Here is an 18,249-nt window from a genome sequence, read left to right on the forward strand (position 1 = left end):
GAAGCTCTTAACGGGTCTTTTCTGTCAGGCAGAATGCGAAGTCGACTTGATCGATTGCAAACCGCCAATTAAAAAAAAGAAGAGTCGAGTCGACGGGTCCTTCTGCGCTTTACACGGAAATCAGCGCTAAGACCGATGTTTGTTTTGCTACAGTTAGCAGGTAACCGTTTTTGATGGTACAATAATATTTAGTCATAAATATGACTTGCCAATCAGGGACCTGTGTTGTATAATATCGTAAGTATACACACGAATGGCTTGAAACCCTCTAACTGCTGGTTTAACGCTGTTATAACGATTGTTTACATCGGTTCCACTACGCCCGTTTGAGTGGCCTAGCTAAACGTGCTAGCTGTGCTAATGCTAACCTGCTCCTGTCACGGAATAGTGCATTTTCACATTTAAAACGGTCCAGCGTCCGTAAAACAGGCAGTCTGTCACAACCCTAACATTAAATGATCTTGCCGGTTAAGTCGCTAATATATAAATAGAGCTAGCGTCAAGCTAAATCATTGAACTGTGCTAAGTGGCCATCGAGTGGTTGCTACGTGGGTGTGGATCATGTCACGCTATAAAATCAGGTGTAAGATATAAGAAGACCCAAAAGTGCACTAAACGCATTTAATGCAAATATGAAATTCTGGCTTCCAAGTTTAGCATAGAGATTCACGGAACACAATTTTACCGCCAATAGGAAAACAGTATTTTATAGCGTGTACTTGATTGATTGATTGATTGATTATTTAAACAACGAGTTGGAAGACAAATTCTGTAAACCTCAAAAGAATTGCTGCTGTTTCTGTTGTTTTTCCGCAGTATGCCTGCTGAACACAATAGCTCAGTAAACATGGATGACAAAGACGTTTGCTCCTTCAGCAACAAGGAGAAAGACAAGGATAGAGATGGTGAGAGAAAAGCAGCACCTGCTCGAGACAAAGTGAAAGACGAGGCCAAAATAAGCGGCAAAAAGGACAGCGGCAAAGAGGACAAGAGAAAGCGTTTGGAGGAGGAAAAGAAGAAGAAGGAGGAAAAGGAGCGAAAAAGGAAAGAAGAGGAAAAACTGAAAGCTGAGGAGGAACAGAAGAAGAAAGAGGAGGAGGAGAAGAATCGGCAGGAGGAGCAAGAGCGGAAGCTTCAAGAGGAGGAGGCCAAAAGACAACGTGAGGAGGAGGCAGCTCTTCAGAAGTAAGTTTTGCTGTTGTTATACATTACATTTCTAAAGCTGATATTCCTTAATGATCGCTACATCTTCCTTTCATTGGTTCATATATAACTTTTTTTTATTTACAGGGAAAAGGAAGAAGGGCATCAGCTTCACCAGGAGGCCTGGGAGCGCCACCAGTGCAGGAAGGAACTCCGCAGCAAGAATCAGAATGCCCAAGAGTGCAGGCCAGAGGAGGCGTTTTTCAGCCGACTGGACTCCAGCCTTAAAAAGAACACTGCCTTTGTCAAGAAGCTGCGTACACTCACCGAACAGCAGCGAGAGTCACTGTCCAACGACTTTGCCTCGCTGAACCTCAGCAAATACATCGGTGAAGCTGTGTCCTCTGTCGTGGAGGCAAAGCTGAAGATCTCGGACGTGGGCTGTGCCGTTCATCTGTGCTCCCTGTTCCACCAGCGATACGCTGAGTTTTCTCTGTTGCTGTTACAGGCGTGGAAGAAGCACTTTGAAGCAAGGAAGGAGGACAAGGCACCCAATGTGAGCAAGCTGCGCACCGACCTGCGCTTTATTGCGGAGCTCACCATTGTTGGCCTCTTCACAGACAAAGAAGGCCTTTCGCTCATTTATGAGCAGCTGAAGAACATTATCGGCGCGGACCGGGAGACACACACCCATGTGTCTGTGGTGATTAGCTTCTGTAAGCACTGTGGGGATGACATTGCTGGTCTGCTGCCTCACAAAGTCAAACTGGCTGCTGAGAAGTTTGGCTTGGCATTTCCTCCGAGTGAGATAATCAGCACAGAGAAACAGCAGCCCTTCCTGAACCTCCTACGGGAATACTTCACATCGCTCACCAAGCACTTGAAGAAGGACCATCGCGAGCTGCAGAATATTGAACGGCAGAACAGGTGAATACTTCACCCTATTAATATTCTGAGCCCTTTTCTCTCCAGGGGAGAGTGATCTTTGGAAAGGTATTCTTGTTCACTGTGATTATGGTACATTTTGTCCTCTTCAGGCGAATTCTACATTCTAAAGGCGAACTGAGTGAGGACAGGCATAAGCAGTATGAAGAATTTGCCACTTCCTATCAGAAGCTGCTGGCCAACACTCAGTCCCTGGCTGATCTTCTGGATGAAAACATGCCAGAGTTGCCTCAGGACAAGACTGTGCAAGAGGGTGTGTGTCTTCTCTCTCTAATTCTAGTTGTCTTAAGGATATAAGATTGTTTCTCTTTTAAATGAATGAAAATAGTTACACTAATGAGATAAAAAAAATTGTCTTCTCCTTTTAGAACATGGTCCTGGCATTGACATTTTTACCCCTGGAAAGCCGGGAGAGTATGACCTGGACGGAGGAATATGGGAAGATGAAGATGCTCGTAACTTCTACGAGAACTTAGTGGACCTGAAAGCCTTTGTCCCTGCCATCCTCTTTAAGGACAATGAGAAGAGCAACCAGGGCAAAGACAAGGATGATGCTAAAGGTACTGTGTATGTAATAAATCCGGTGACGGATGAAAAACGACAAAACATTGTTTTATCCTGACCCTGCTGTTTTTGCTGATTGGAACAGATAGCAAAGAAGGAAAGGATGCAGCCAGCACTACAGAGGAGCTGGAGCTGGAACTGGAGGCACTGGACATCGCAGATGAACCTATTGAACTGGAGGGACCAGATGAGGTGGAGAATGAAGAACTTGCTAAAAAACTGCTTGATGAGCAAGGTAAGGCACATATGCTGCTAGTCTTTGTATCGCCTTATTCATGATGTAAATGCTGTAATCTTTGCATGTTGTCCTGAAAGTGGGTTTTTATTTCACCTCTGTAGAACAAGAGGATGAAGAGGCCAACACAGGGTCCCATTTGAAGCTCATTGTGGATGCCTTTATCCAGCAACTTCCAAACTGTGTCAACAGAGACCTAATAGACAAGGTAATGAGAAAGACAAATGACATACCATCGACAAGCAAACATTTTTCAGCGTGTACAGCGTTTTTGAGCTCTGTATTTTGATGTACAGGCTGCCATGGATTTCTGCATGAACATGAACACCAAATCCAACAGAAGGAAGCTTGTCCGAGCCCTCTTCACTGTCCCCCGGCAGAGGTAAGCTGTGTGTTAAGACTCTCCCATGGCATGGATGGGTAATCAATCAATCAATCTATCAATCTATCAATCTATCAATCTATCAATCTATCTATCAATCTATCAATCTATCAATCTATCAATCTATCAATCTATCTATCTATCTATCTATCTATCTATCTATCTATCTATCTATCTATCTATCTATCTATCTATCTATCTATCTATCTATCAATCAATCAATCAATCAATCAACAAGCCCTGCCTGATCTAAAGAACACAACCGTATGGCTTTTCATTTTAGGTTTTTAGTTTAAATTAAACACATTACACAGGCTGTGTTGTCACACTGAGTTGATTTATCGTCTGTAGATGAACAGAGCAGTTACTCTTCTTCTGTAGGTTGGATCTTCTGCCCTTCTACTCTCGCCTGGTGGCAACTCTGCATCCCTGCATGTCCGATGTGGCTGAGGACCTCTGCTCCATGCTGAAGGGAGACTTCAGGTTTCATGTAAGTTCTCTCTCTTGTTCTTGGACTTTATTAATGGTATTTTTCATGCAATGCTTTTCTAAATGATGCTTGTGCTTTTAGATTCGGAAGAAAGACCAGATTAACATTGAGACGAAAAACAAAACCGTCAGATTCATTGGGGAACTGGCGAAGTTTAAAATGTTCTCCAAAACGGACACGCTTCACTGTCTCAAGGTGAGTAAAAGACTTGCTTTCAACTGTTTGCAACTATACTAATAATAATCAATAATATATAAATTAGCACTTTCATATTCATACTGAGATCATATCATTACCCTTTTTACAGTTAAGGTCTCTGAACTGTTTTACCTTCACCTCTAACACTATTCCTGCTCTTCAGATGCTGCTGTCTGACTTTACCCATCATCATATAGAGATGGCCTGCACACTGCTGGAGACCTGTGGCCGCTTCCTCTTCAGATCCCCTGACTCTCACCTGCGTACCAGCGTCCTGCTGGTTTGTCCACATCATGAGCTCATACAAAAATACTCAAACCTGACATTTTCAATGTCGCTTGTGACTATGTACCGATGTGACCATTGATGGACTACGTAAGTAGCTTCTCACGTTTGGTCAAATCCTGTTTGTATTTCAGGAGCAAATGATGCGTAAAAAGCAGGCACAGCATCTGGATGCACGCTACGTGACGATGGTGGAGAACGCCTACTACTACTGCAACCCCCCACCCATGGAGAAGACGGTGAAGAAGAAGAGGCCACCACTGCAGGAGTACATCCGCAAACTGCTCTACAAAGACCTGTCCAAGGTCACTACCGAAAAGGTACTGAGGCAAATGCGCAAGCTGTCATGGCAGGACCCTGAGGTCAAGAGCTACCTGATCTGCTGCATGGTCAACATCTGGAACGTGAAGTACAACAGCATCCACTGCGTGGCCAACCTGCTGGCTGGACTGGTGGCCTACCAAGAAGACGTGGGCATCCATGTGGTGGACGGAGTGCTGGAGGACATCCGTCTGGGCATGGAGGTAGAGGGCAAAGAGCAGCTGTTTATAAATCTTAGATGTCTCAAATTTACTTCTTAACTGAAATGTCTGAGGGAAAACTGTGACCGACCCATAAAAATGTTCTTTTTTTTTTTTTTTTTCAAAAATGGTGAAAAACCTGAAAATCCTTTGCTGTCCACTTCCAGGTCAACCAACCCAAGTTTAACCAGCGGCGGATCAGTAGCGCCAAGTTCCTGGGCGAGCTCTACAACTACCGCATGGTGGAGTCGGCCGTCATTTTCCGCACTCTCTTCTCCTTCATTGCATTTGGAGTGAATCAGGACGGCAGCCCCAGCCCTTTGGACCCTCCAGAGCACCTGTTCCGCATCCGCCTGGTCTGCACTTTGCTCGATACCTGCGGTCAGTATTTTGACCGAGGCTCCAGCAAGAGGAAACTGGACTGTTTCCTCATCTACTTCCAGGTAAGTCTCCTCATGGTGCTTCCTGCTGTGTCAGCGCTGGGACAGACTGACCTCCCTGTGTGGTCTTACTGAATAGTGCCAAACTTATTTTTCATAATACTGTGAAAGGCTAAATTAAAACCAGCTCAACATTTGGTTTGTGCCACTGGGTGGCGCTGGTGTCAGACATTTCTGGCTGGATGCATGTGGGAGGTGTGACGCTGCAGATGAGTTGTCAATGTAAGCTGCGTTCAGTGTAAATGTATGGATGGATGTCTTTGTTATGATTTATTGTTAAAGAAGTCCAATTCCCTGGTGTTTTATACAGAGATACATTTGGTGGAAGAAAAGCGTAGATGTTTGGACCAAGGACCACCCCTTCCCCATTGACATTGACTATATGATCAGCGACACCCTGGAGCTGCTCAGGCCTAAGATGAGGCTGAGCTGCTCCCTGGAAGAGGCCACCAGATACGTCACTGACCTGGAGAGGGAAGTGCTCATCAAACTAGGTATGAATAAAACAATAATCCAGCGTGCAATTACTGCCTGTATGTCCGCGTTTGTGTTGCAGCCAGTCTCTCTGGTTCAGCAGCTCTCTGTCATCCCGGCTGAGCAGCATTCCCTGGTGTGTAGGAAGGTGAACGTAATATTTTGTGCGTGACCACATTCCGTCTCTTTGACCGGTTTGGCCAAACACAAACTCATTTAAAGAGCTCCATCACTTCACAGGTCCAAATAAGGAAGACGGAAACATTTCTGACGCAGCAGGTTGCTTTTGTTAAACAGTTTCAAGGTGTTGACTTGGAATGTGCAGAGATACGCAAACTTAAACCCTAAAAATGTGCAGGACTAGTTCGTCCTAGTAAAACTAAGACAAAACTACAAAAAATGTCTTGACTGATACTTGTAACATTTACCTGCTTTATATAAAGTTACAATGTTCCACTTACTACGAGTATTGGCCATAAAAATGAAATCAGTATCAAGAAGGAACGAAAAAAAACACAAACCGTGTTAAAGATGGATTTGCTGCATATCTTTATTTATTTTGTTCAGGTCTTTGATACGTATCAAGAATACCATTTTTCTGAATCATGTTGGCCAAGGTAATCATGTGGTCGTCTCAAAGCTCTGTTAAAAGTTCACAAGGTGTGTTTTGTTCATGGCATGATTGATGGTAGATGTTGTTTTTGGCATTATTTGACAGCAACGATCTTGAACTGGAAAGTGACCAGTAACCTCAGCTGTTGAATCGAAGCCCATGCAGTTAAATGCTCAATCCTTTCCCCTGAAGTTGTGCTTTAATCAATGTCTACTGCTTGAACCCACCTGAACAGAGCTGCTATTGTTTTGTTAAAGCGTGAAAATGCTTTCCGGAGGACGAGGCATTCCTCTGTCATTCCCCAAGTCACACAAGACCTGATCTCCAACCTTAGGCTGCCAGACTTCATTTTTGTGCTGTGACCACATTTGTATAACTAGGCCCAGTAACTGGTTGTTCTTATCTTGTCATGGTTAGCTGGTAACAGAACAACACGTTATTGAAAAGTTCTTCATTTTAGTTTAAGTAATTAAATAAAGCTGTTCTCTCTGGTTGGACTTGGTTTGGTTTAGTTTATGATGCCATCATAAATACTCTGATCACACTTGCTGCAATGTTTTACGTGTTCAAATGTGTGATGCGTGTCTACACAAAGGTCTAGCCATGGAGAGGGATGGCCGCTCCAGCACCATGAGCGAAGGCGAAGTTCTCGATGAGGAAGACGATGACGGCGACGATGACGAAGAGGGTGGAGCTGAGACCGAGGAGCAGTCGGGCAATGAGAGTGAAATGAATGAACAGGAAGAGGATGTGAGTCTTTACATCATAGTGGCACGACAGCTAAATGTCGGAGAGTAATTTGTCCTTCCCTGACTGAACCTAGATCAGATAAACCACTGGGAGTGTATTTAGTTTCAAGTGTAACTGAAAGCAGAGACGTTACCACTCTGCAGACAATTCCTAGTGTGGGATCTTGTCAGTTTTCCAATTTTTCTTTACTAAGTCACATTCGGGGATCCATTCATGATCTCACTAAACTGGAATTCTTTAATTTCTTTTCAAAACTGTCCTGGTCAGTACGTCACTAACAATCTTTGTTCATTTTCTTTTTCATTCTGAGTTGTGTTCAGTGTGTGCTTGTTTCGTGGCATGAAAGCAAAGCAGAGTAACAAGATTTGCTAAGAATAGATTTCTCGTGATGAAAAGGAGACTGCTGTCATTCTGTGATATCTGTTCTTGTTTCACATTCTTCGTTAACAAAGTGCGTCTGTTTTTCCACAGGAAGGGTCTGAGAATGAAGAGGAGGAGAGGGAGGAAGAGGAAGAGGAGAACACAGACTACCTGACAGACTCCAATAAAGAGAATGAGACAGATGAGGAAAATAATGTAAGTAAAGATGGATGTTAATCCCAAAAATAGAAAAAAAAAGTTCTGCTGTAATAAGAACAGTGTAGCGTTAAGGGTAAATTTAAAGATGTTTTCAATTAGCTCATGTTACTGTGCTGCCTGTGCGCAGGAGGTGACGATCCGTGGTGGTGGCCTGAAGCACGTGGCCTGTGCTGAGGACGAGGACTTCATCCAGGCTCTAGATAAGATGATGCTGGAGAATCTGCAGGTACGACCTCTTGGTTTAATCACATGCAGCTACGCTGGAAGATAATGCAGCACGAACGACCACTAACAAACAAACGTATTTTATTACTGCAGCAACGCAGCGGTGAGGCGGTGAAGGTGCACCAGCTGGACGTCGCCATTCCTCTGCAGCTGAAGAGCCAGCTGAGGAAAGGAGGCTCCGGCCAGCCATGCCTGGCAGAGGGGGACGCTGACATCTCTGAGACCATGCAGTTCGTCATGCTAACACGCAAAGGCAACAAGCAGCAGGTAATTACAAGGAAAAGCCTTCACTCTGTACTTATTGTTGTATTGGAGGCATATCTAAATGTCCTCTCGTCATATCTGTCAGCACAGTTTTACTGCCTATAAAACCCTTTCACTCACTTGACTCTTACTGGAGTTTAGGAATAATATTGACTCTGCGCTCAGTGTGTGAGATCATGTGCATGGGCACAGGACCTGTTGAGCTAGTTTTAAACAACTGAAGTCAAGGCATTTCTGCCTTGTGGGGATATTTCAGATGGTCGCACTATTTCAGTCCTTCCTAGAACTATCAAATGTTGGTCTGATCGGCTGCTTTTCAATACAGCAGCTGTTCATGTCCACATCTGGCAACGTTAGCGCTCACCTCCTGATGAATAGATTTGGTCTTCTGTACCCGGTTCTGTGCTGGATCTGGGTCGTGGTTGGCAGAATATCTGCATTTCATTTTCTGGCCGGAGCGTTTTGCCCCTAAGCAGTTTTTAGAGTTGTTCCTCTAACAGCTGCTGTCGAAAAGTGACATGTGGGGGTGAAGTTGTTCTGATAAAACGCTGAAGCCGAGTACAACTGCATACTGCAAGCTGGGTTCAGTCTGGTTAAATGGCACGCGCTGCGTTAACTGTCCTCACGAGTATAGTAGAGCAAATGTTTGTGCAGGAGGTGGAATGTGTGGTTTGAGGGTAGAGACGGGTTCTTGTATTGTAGGGTGTGGCTCTGTGACGGCCCCAGAGGTTTAATAGAGCGTTGAGTCCACACGGCTTCACTCCCCGGCGGCACAGAAAGCTTCATACGAAGGTTGGACAGAACACAGAATATCCTTGTAGGTGTGTGGATGGAAAATGACTTTTCTGTCTCTGTAAACATGCTCAACACACACAGAGCTGCTGCTGCAGTGAATAAACGTCTGTGTGTGTGAGTGGTCAGGGGATGTTTGGTTTCAGGGCAGTAAAACAACAAGGAACATAGATATCGGAAGCAAGGTGAGACTTAAATGAAGCCACGCTGACGTCCTTAATTATGTGTGTCCCTGCGGTCCACAGTACAAGATCCTGAACGTGCCCCTGTCGTCCCACCTGGCAGCCAACCACTTCAACCAGCAGCAGGCCGAACAGGAGGAGCGCATGAGGATGAAGAAACTCACCCTGGACATCAACGAAAGACAGGAGCAGGAGGACTACCAGGGTACGGCGCCACTCATGGCTCAGCTGCTTTGTCTCTCCGGCTTTTATGTTAATATCTGGTTGTGATGCTTGTGTTCATCCGTTCTACAGAGATGTTACAGTCCCTCGCCCAGCGTCCCGCTCAGGCTAACACCAACCGTGAGCGCCGACCTCGCTACCAGCACCCAAAAGGCGCCCCCAACGCAGACCTCATCTTCAAGACTGGAGGAAGGTGAGACGTGAGGCTGATGACCGATGTGACGCTGGACGTGCTGGATTAGGGCCTTTTTACCGCCGCGTACTGACCTCGCCTCGTTGGTGTCTCTTTGAACAGAAAGAAAAGAACAAGAATTGAAAGGCATGACAGGAGAGACAGTAAAGACGAGCCGGAGAGAGTCCAATGATCTATCACAGCGTAGGCTAGAACAGCTGGACCGTGTCTCCTAGCTCTCAAAAGGACTTAGATATGTAAAGTTCCAGCAAGTAATTTAAAAGCAGAGAAGGTTTCATGTAGGAGTTTGTGAGCTTTTCAAAATAAAGATTCTTTAGTTTATTTGTCGACAACAGCAACTCTTGTGTCGTTTTTCCTTCTGTTCAGCATGTACATACAGCATGTACACATTGGAGGATATCAGTTGTTTGTTATTGTTTTGTGGTTACATTTTATAGATGACACATTTTCAGGTCTTTATTTCATCTTAAAAAGTAAACAAAGACCAATAAAAGGGTCAAATGAAAGTGTTTCTTTAGACAAATGTTACATATTTGCTTTGGGGAAAACTTTATAATCTGAACTATGTGCAAACAGTACACAGCCTCAGATCAAACACTGCCATCCCCAATAAACCAAACAGTTCTTATGGTCGTTTCATAGTAAAGCTAGTTAATAGTAATAATAGAGTTAGCAACTTCAACAGCAACAAATGATGACACTGGATTTATACAATGTAAATCCAACTGGTGTAAAAGGTATTGATGTATAATTTAAAACTAAGGTTTAAATTAATCACTCTTAAGCTTTAAACAGTAGATTGGTTTTAAAGCTGTCACCATATCTTGTTGCTCTGCTGCAGTAAATGTTCTGCTCTGTCCCCTAGGAGACGCTGATTGGAGTCTGGGCGCAGGCGATCGGGCAAGCAATAGAATGAGCGAATGCATAACAAAGAAGGCGAGAACAAGAAGATCGGAGGGAAGACCGGTCTGAAGCAGCGAACGAGTCCTCAGAGCCCACTGATGATGCCAGGACCGACCCAACCCCTGACCTGATCTCACACACACACACACACACACACACACACACACACACACACACACACACACACGCAGAGGGGTCTGGAGCCTGAAGAGGAAGAACAAAACCAAGAGCTTGGGGTCAAAGGTCAGGGGTCAGGCAGAGGACTGTCTGTGTGTTTGTCTGTTGCCTGAGATGACGGAGACTGCGTGGACCAACGCCAGATGGCAGAACTGACCGGCTGACTGAACACACGACGAACGGGGAGGCAGATGAATGGATGAACGAATCACCTGCCACCGTCACACGAGACTAGAAAGTCAAACAGATATTCTTGTTTTTGGACACTGGAGTGGAGGCGAGGCGTTAACTCTAGATGTGTGTTCAGACACTGTCCACCCAGCGACGCAGACAAAACCCTGACGTTACGTACAAACAGAAATCATCATTGATTAATCTGCAGAATTCCCAGTGATTAACTGTTCCCAGTTAATCACTGGGTTGTAGAATTAAAACCAGTTCATTCATGGACTTCTGTTAGTGAGCAGTTCAAGGTTGAGCAGCTTGATGGCAAAGCACCTTCACGAGAGTTTCATATCATTCATTCTCCTTCTTGCTAGTGGACACTGAGTGTACATATCCGCTGCTTTTCCCAACTTTTACCATGTTAGATTTTTTTTTTTTAAATCAAAAGCACCTGAAAGGGAGAGAGATGTGGACTATTGAGCTTGATTTAGAGTTTTTGTAGTCTAAAGTAGTGAATGGACTAATGGACAACCGTGTGCCTGAGACTTATTCTTGTGTTACTTTGCTTTCATTTCTTTGGCTGAGCCTATAGATGGGGAAATCTCCTATCTATTCTGCTGCATGGGCTTTTTGTGCATCAGCTGTGGCTCCAGTGTAGCTCCTCTGTGTCTAGATTCCAAACTGTTGTTTATCTGCGAGCAAAGGAAAAGATAACGGCTCTCTGCTTTGTGTCTCCGCTACTAACCCGGATATAATCACAATAAATGTGTGAACCAAACCAAACATGGCTGCTGCTTTACGTCTGTAAATGAGGTCAGGCCGTGTGTTTGTGGCCTTTGCGTGTGTGAGAGGGTGCGCCTCATTGTCGACGGCTAATTACAAGGCAGCAAGCATAAGAATTTGCTCATTTCCTGCTTCGTCTCTGCTCTAAACACTGTATGTAAAACTCTGCTGAACGTGGCCAGAGCAGCCGCCCATCAGGGCTGCTAGGAGGAGAAAGCCTCCTTCTTTAAGGCTTATGTAGGAGTCCACCGTTTGACAGTTTGCTGCTGTTCCGCTCACCAGAAATGCAAAGTGAAATGTGGGAAAGGTCAGAAAAACAAAACTTAATCGTGCGTCATTGAAGACAGAAACATTCACTGTACCTGTTGGGTTGCACAAGATTCCAGCTGGTGCTGTGATATTAGGTGTGTATAGTGTAAATGCATATAGACGGTAAGACTAAACCTGTTAAACAGTCAAAAAGAGCCAGAATGAGGTTATTTATTTAATGATTATAAACATATTCAGCTTCAACTACATGAGGCAGACTTTAGAAGTGATATGAGCCCGATGGTCACTACATTTCCCACTTAATGTGTTCTGTCCTGTACATTACACAGTGTAGTTATTGGCTGTATACATGCACCATCACATACTTCAAAATTTCTGTAGCTGAACTACAGAGAACCGGAGTCTGTAAAAAAAACATACCAACACACGATAACATTTACACAGAAGCAGAACTGTGTCAAATGAAATATCCTTCAGAAGTGACTGTAGCTGAACTACAGAGGCCAGAGTCTGGATGAGACACACACACACACACACATACACACACACTGATGCTGCTGCAACAGGCCAATAACACACTGACAGGAGTGAAAACACACAAGTGGGTGGATGTATTTGTGGATTGCTTGTTTTGTGCAGTACCATGCGCTCGCCTGTCCCTAAAGTAACCGTTCCCTCTGCATGAAAAAGTGAAGGTCCTGCCCACGGGCCCATTCCACAGCTTGTGGTTTGCTGTGGGAGGTTTGTCCGTGGAGCAAAAATATCCTTCAGCTCCGCTTTACATCGTCTAAAGCAACAACTCTTTCACTGTAGCTTCTGCTCCTCAGCGATTCTAAGGCATCACATGGAATAGAAACAGTAAAAAGGCACTGAGTGAGCTTCTATTGTCCACTTGAGTCAGAATGTGCCTCACGGGCCTCTAGAACCATCACACTTCAGCTCTGATCGCCCAAAGTCAGGAAGAAAACTGATCAAAAAAAACAAAACAAAAAAACAGTCCTCCCAAAGGTGATGAAGTCTTCACAGCCGGCGCGCGAACGTTGAGTTCACAGAAGGAGAGTGACAGCATGAAGCAAGTAACAAGTTCATCTGCATGTAAACAAACGGAGCTCCTTTCTCAGTGTGAGGCGAGTTCAGGGTATGTTTGCTGACACGCTTAGCTTGTTCAGTTTGGCTGAGTTGATTCTGACCCTTATTATTGTCTCTTATATATGTACTTTAGTATAAGTGACACTCATCCCCTGTATGATACAAAAAACTAAATAGGAAGTTAAACACTGTGCAGTGTCCTGAATCACAGTCAATATTAAACGTTTATCTCAGTGTCAAAAGTGTTTCAGCTTTTATGACACCAGTGTCACAGCATGAGACTTGCTGTGCAGGTCCTGGTACCAGCTCATCTCTGCCCAGATGCCTGACATTCCACCTCCAGGAGCAGGAACACGCCCGGGACCGAGGCTGGCGGCGCCGCCGGTTCCTCAGGAATCTTTCAGCAGCCCCAGTTTCCTCAGCGCCTCCCTGCGTGAGTCGTTCATTGGCCCGCGTCCAGAGAACTGCACCGTGATGCCCTGGGGGCGGAACATGGATGCCGGCTTGCGCCGGTGCTCCGGGGACTGGGCCCGCGGCGCTGGCTTCGCGGCCCCCATGTGGATGGTGTGCCGTTGAGGTTTGGGCGCCGGGGTCGGGGCTGGAGCTTTGAAGCTCTTCGTCGCGCCCTCCGAGGGGCGGTTGGCGCCGGGTGGAGAGTTGAAGGTCCGGCTCTTTCCCCCGTAGGGGTTGAGCTCGATGGGTGGAGGCTCCGATCTGACCGGAGACGTTTGACTCTTATCAATGTGGGAGCTGAGAATGTCTGGAAGGTTGTTTCTGGCCACGGCTCCAGACCCGGGGGTCATGAATTTGGACTTCCCTCCGTAGGTGTTTAACTCGACGGCGTTGGGCGGGCTCTGGGGGGGGGCTACGGGGCCGGGGCTGGTCGGAGAGGTTGCAGAGTCGCTCGCAGAGTAAACAGAAGGATGGACGAAGACCGACTTCCCCCCATAGCTGTTAAACTCCAGCGTGGGGCTGACGGGTGCCGCGCTCGGCTGGGGGGTTCTGTTGTCATGGCTGCCGGGGGAAGCCGTTCGCGGCATCTCTGGTCCCCTTTCAGCCTGAGCCCGGCTCTGAGGGGTTCTGCTGACGCGGGCTTTGGTGCCGGCGCTCGTTGGAAGGGGGTCCAGAGCGGCGCTGCCAGCGTGAGCCGGCGTGCCCCCAGACAAGGACCGGCTCCTGTCCAGGCCCAGCTTGGACAGCGCCTCCATCCTGGACACGTCCGGCGCCGGGTCCTTTAGGGAGATGCTGCGAGCGGGAGCGGCGTGCTGGGCGTTCTCCTGCGCCAGGACGTGCGGCGTTCCCGCCAGGTTGGCCAGCATCTGGGCCTGCCTGTCGTGGACGTTCACGCTCGCCGGGCCGTGCTGATCCTTGTTGGTGTGGACCACGCTGATGTTAGGGGGCAGGTGGGCCAGCTTGGCGGAGGCGGAGGCGGGGGCGCCGTGGTGCTTGTCCGATTCCATGCTCTGGCGGCGAAGCAGCGATGAGGCCAGGAGGTGGGCGGGCGCGGCGGGTTTGTTCACAGCTATGTTCTGGGCTATCAGGGCCGGGGTGGGGATGCAGCCCGGGGGGTGGTACGGGGACAAGCCGTCTGCCGGCCCATAGCTGCCGCTTCGCACCGGAGGGTTGTACTCCGAGGGCAGGCCGTCCACGCGGTCGCGCCGCGGCTTCACCTCAAAGTGGCTGTCGGGCCCTGACGTTATTCTGGGAAACGCTGAAAGAAGAAGAGTGCAAAGTGAGACTGACAGCACAGGGACTAAAAGGCTGAGAATGGCCTAATACTACACAACACAATGCAAACAGGGTCTGCTGAGGTTGGCTTATGGGGGGTTCTTAGCCCCAGCCCGGCTGCTACACAGTACCTGGAGAGGTGGGGCTGAAGATTGGCTGTTGCACCAGGTCTGGTTCTGGGTGCACCAGGTCTATAATATCCTGATCTTTTGCACTGGGATGACTGGCCAGAACGGAGGACTTATGGCTGTGACTGAAAGCTAGGGGTCCGCCCACCCTATCAACGGGACCGTGGCTACTCGCAGGCGCTTTCACCTGCCCAGCGCTTCGCTCGTCCTCCTGCAGACTCTCCTCCAATGACACAATGGTCTCATCAAAGAACTGGATGCACTCCAGCACATCCCGGCTCAGACTCTGCAGCTCGTCGTCCTGTCAATGCCAAGGGACAGGAGAAAACTAGACTTTACATGATGGGACTTCAGCATTCAAACGTTTCACACTGTGCCTTTCGCGCGGGTCCGTCACTGTACGAGAACACAGCCCTGATTGTTCCTGCATCCCGACGCTCCGAGCGTCTTTCCCGCCCCACGTTTAGCTCGACTCTCTCTCTCCCGCCGCACTCTCTCCATCCCTGCCTCACCTCCATGGTTACCTGTCCTGCTTTCCACAGTGCTGCCACTGAAACACAGCACAATGGGCTATCCATTAACACTCGGTGACTATTGATGTTATTGCTTCCGAGCCTGATTAGGATCGAGTTCACGTAATAAAACCAAGCCACATGGCTGCAGAGAACAGTTGAGCCGGTCTACAAAAAGAGACTATAAACTCACAAATTCAAGTTTTATACCTAATAGTAATACATTTTTAAAGGTACTTGAATCCGGTTCTGGTAGTTTGAAGTCCTGAATCAGGCAGGAACAGAAACAAGGCTAAATGGCCCGTCTTTTAAAAGCATCAGGGTCCCTGGAGTCCACAGAGTAACAGGCAACAATGGGGCAAATAGTTTGTGGTAAAATGAAACCAATGATGCAAATCTCCAGAATTCGATTAAAGCTCTGTTGTATATACTTATACTTTTGATTCCGTACATTGTGCAAATTCCCTTTTTCACTTGGCTTGAATCCACAAACAGTTACAACAGTTTACTGGTTTCCAGGACGTTCCCACGCTGCACACGGGACCAGTAAATGGGTCAAACGCTGATTGGTCACGTTCATGTCGAGGACTAGAATCTGAGGGAAGCACTGTTTGCTTTGTGGATAAGTAGAAGCTACACCTATGGAAAGTCCCCAGGTTTCATATAGAGTGGAATTACATTGACCTCAGGCCACATTTTACTATAATAACACGGTCACAGGACCGAGAGAAGCTGCTTAAACCGAGGTGACGACCTTTGGCTGCAGGCTGACGGGGCGAACCGGACCTGGCGCTGACATCTGTTTTATCACCGGTGTCACAACAAGGTTCCTGAGAGCTTTGTTTTGCTTCTCACACGCAGACGCCTGCAGCAACAGCCGACTGAAACCAACACGAGTTAAGACACTGACGTGGACGCGCTCTATTGTCGCGAGGCAGCTCAGGACCGAGAAGACTGCAGCGCGACCGGTTCAGCTGTGTTGTGTGTTCATAAGGCATCAGGGAGATTAAGTTGTTAAGCAGGTGCAGCTTCTTGGAGCTGAGTGGTTGCGTTTACAGAGCCACCGTGGTGAAGTGGAGTGTGAGTGATCAGCTGTTCATTTGATATGCAGCCTGTGTTTAGGAGCACAATGGACCGGGATTTAATTATACACATCTGACCCGTCTGATTTCACGATGTTCATTTTATTTAACGAGGGTTCAAATGCTGTCAACAAAACTGACTGTACTTTTCTTTGAGTCACCTGCTGCCTTTGATCAGATTCTAATCTGACCCTACCCAGAATGTGCTGCTTCAGAGACTGTCTGTCAGTGTCCTCAAATATAGAGTTCCACGATGCTTCACCCATAATTAAATCAGTCCTCCTGTAGATACTAACCCCTGGCCTGGAGGTTTGACGGACTCCTCCGTTGACTGCGTAGTGGCGCTGGGGCTTGGAGTGCAGACGGACGTCCATGGTGCAGGAGTTACCTGATGTTCTTAACCTGCAGACAGAGGCCGCATCAGACATGAAACAGCTGTAATTATTTGTTTCTGGTGCATACTGTAATAACAGGTTTGTCAAATAAACATAGCTTTATTACAATTAAACAATGGACAAAATGTTATAAAATTACTGTTATTTAATATTCCTCCTTGGCTTCACCAAAACTCGTATATGACCATTTAAAGTCATTGTTACGTGTAAAAGCTACCAAAAAACACCTGTTATCTAGTGACAAAATGTTATATTTGGGGGACATTCATTTGAGTTTCTTAAAATTTTATAAGAATAAACGCTGACAGAAATAGCTTTAAATGGATCACAAAATCTTTATTAATTTGAAATCTGTGTCACAGGTGTAATATGACCTACAGTCTTCTTGTTACTTCATATTTTCAGTTTACTAGAGGAAGTTTTTCTATTTTCTGTTTAAATCACTTTTACAGTAAACTTTCACTATGGAAAAATGTGTTTTTCTTTTTTATGTTCAGTAAGATAAAATTCTTTTACATAGAACTTACCCAACGTCTCCTCAGACCCATCACCACAAAATCAACAATCGTTTCTCTTAAGAGAACTGCATTAATATGAGTTTCTTCATCAGTCTTCAAAAAGATATTGCTAAAAAGAAAACGTAAAGCGGACAAAGCAATATGAAATCAGTCCAGTGGCTCTGCGCTCTCGGTGAACTCCGTGCGCGTAAAGACGCCAGGCGCGTTACGCAGCGTTTTGAGAGCACGAAGAATCTCCACCCACTTCCCTCAGGGGTGTGTGTGTGTGTGTGTGTGTGTGTGTGTGTGTGTGTGTGTGTGTGTGTGTGTGTGTGGTTTCATTCAGGTGTGTGAACAAGTGTAGCAGGTCACTACTGCGGTGACACAGTGGAAAGTTATCCCTAGCATTCACACACCTTCCTCAGAGTTTCAGCAGGATGGGTTCGGGAAGAATTAAGTAGAACTAAGGGATGTTAAGGCTGGCAGTGAACATGTTCATCTTCAATGAGAGATGTATTGAAAATTAAATCTTAACTTGATGACTAAACAAAACGTATTTCCCGGCTACTAATCTATTAATCACTATTTTAATCTAAAATATTCATAAACCCCACTGAGCAATCTTGCAAAAAAGGATAATGAGATAAGGCCATAAAATGAATGAAATGAAAAGACATATATATATTAAATAACCAATTTCATATTTTGTGTATGCCCAGTTCTGACTTCTTTTACAAATGTATACTGATTTCTTTTCTTTGTGCGCCCCCTGCTGGTTGCAGTCGAGTAACGCGAGACTGTATCTGGCTTCATGATACTTGAATTTGAGTGAGAAATAATTATTCTTTTCGCAGTCAGATCTCAACTAAAGACGAACGCACATACACTTTAAATACTAAAAATACACTTCCGTATTATTTTTCAGGACCGTGATTTCTTCCTTAATTTTAACTGTCAAAAGATCTCGTTAGGAAATAAACAGAAGATGCTGAAGATTTTGTCTGACATTGTCTGATATAGCCA

The 18,249-nt window shown here is 46.1% G+C and overlaps 2 protein-coding genes across 5 annotated transcripts; one reads left to right on the top strand and one right to left on the bottom strand.

Moving 5' to 3' along the window:
• The first annotated feature begins 10 nt into the window (after positions 1 to 10).
• On the top strand, positions 11 to 11,525 carry upf2 (UPF2 regulator of nonsense mediated mRNA decay). Of its 4 annotated transcripts, none has more exons than XM_029160742.3 (21): positions 11 to 160; positions 817 to 1,185; positions 1,291 to 2,070; positions 2,181 to 2,341; positions 2,457 to 2,648; positions 2,738 to 2,887; positions 2,992 to 3,095; positions 3,184 to 3,269; positions 3,651 to 3,759; positions 3,841 to 3,954; positions 4,121 to 4,237; positions 4,377 to 4,766; positions 4,931 to 5,206; positions 5,514 to 5,697; positions 6,886 to 7,040; positions 7,512 to 7,616; positions 7,747 to 7,845; positions 7,938 to 8,111; positions 9,146 to 9,287; positions 9,377 to 9,497; positions 9,600 to 9,831. In XM_029160742.3, exons 2-21 carry the CDS (start codon positions 818 to 820, stop codon positions 9,667 to 9,669), a joined length of 3,897 nt encoding a protein of 1,298 aa, XP_029016575.1. In that variant the 5' UTR covers positions 11 to 160; position 817; the 3' UTR covers positions 9,670 to 9,831. The 4 variants fall into 4 exon arrangements, with proteins under 4 accessions (XP_029016575.1, XP_029016574.1, XP_029016576.1 ...); XM_029160741.2 differs by having other exon boundaries at positions 77 to 237; XM_029160743.3 differs by lacking the exon at positions 9,600 to 9,831 and adding an exon at positions 10,363 to 11,525 and having other exon boundaries at positions 78 to 237.
• Positions 11,526 to 11,996: 471 nt separating this feature from the next.
• On the bottom strand, positions 11,997 to 17,445 carry LOC114861483 (proline and serine-rich protein 2). Its single transcript, XM_029160747.3, has 4 exons — positions 17,257 to 17,445; positions 16,631 to 16,736; positions 14,744 to 15,041; positions 11,997 to 14,595 (listed from the first exon to the last, which is right to left on the bottom strand). The coding sequence occupies exons 2-4, from the start codon at positions 16,706 to 16,708 to the stop codon at positions 13,274 to 13,276; spliced, it is 1,698 nt and encodes a 565-aa protein (XP_029016580.1). The 5' UTR covers positions 16,709 to 16,736; positions 17,257 to 17,445; the 3' UTR covers positions 11,997 to 13,273.
• Positions 17,446 to 18,249: the final 804 nt, after the last annotated feature.

The sequence above is a fragment of the Betta splendens genome, chromosome 9 (assembly GCF_900634795.4).
Source record: "Betta splendens chromosome 9, fBetSpl5.4, whole genome shotgun sequence".
In the NCBI taxonomy this organism is placed as follows: Eukaryota; Metazoa; Chordata; class Actinopteri; order Anabantiformes; family Osphronemidae; genus Betta; species Betta splendens.

Bases quoted from the DNA above. Each gene is read 5' to 3' on its own strand.
- upf2 (XM_029160742.3), top strand. From the start codon at position 818: ATGCCTGCTGAACACAATAGCTCAGTAAACATGGATGACAAAGACGTT. The intron at 2,649-2,737 runs GTACTGTGTATG...TGATTGGAACAG, and splicing joins AGACAAGGATGATGCTAAAG to ATAGCAAAGAAGGAAAGGAT. The intron at 8,112-9,145 runs GTAATTACAAGG...TGCGGTCCACAG, and splicing joins GCAAAGGCAACAAGCAGCAG to TACAAGATCCTGAACGTGCC.
- LOC114861483 (XM_029160747.3), bottom strand. From the start codon at position 16,708: ATGGACGTCCGTCTGCACTCCAAGCCCCAGCGCCACTACGCAGTCAAC. The intron at 15,042-16,630 runs GTTAGTATCTAC...TGGCATTGACAG, and splicing joins GTCAAACCTCCAGGCCAGGG to GACGACGAGCTGCAGAGTCT. The intron at 14,596-14,743 runs GTACTGTGTAGC...TTCTTCTTTCAG, and splicing joins CTTCAGCCCCACCTCTCCAG to CGTTTCCCAGAATAACGTCA.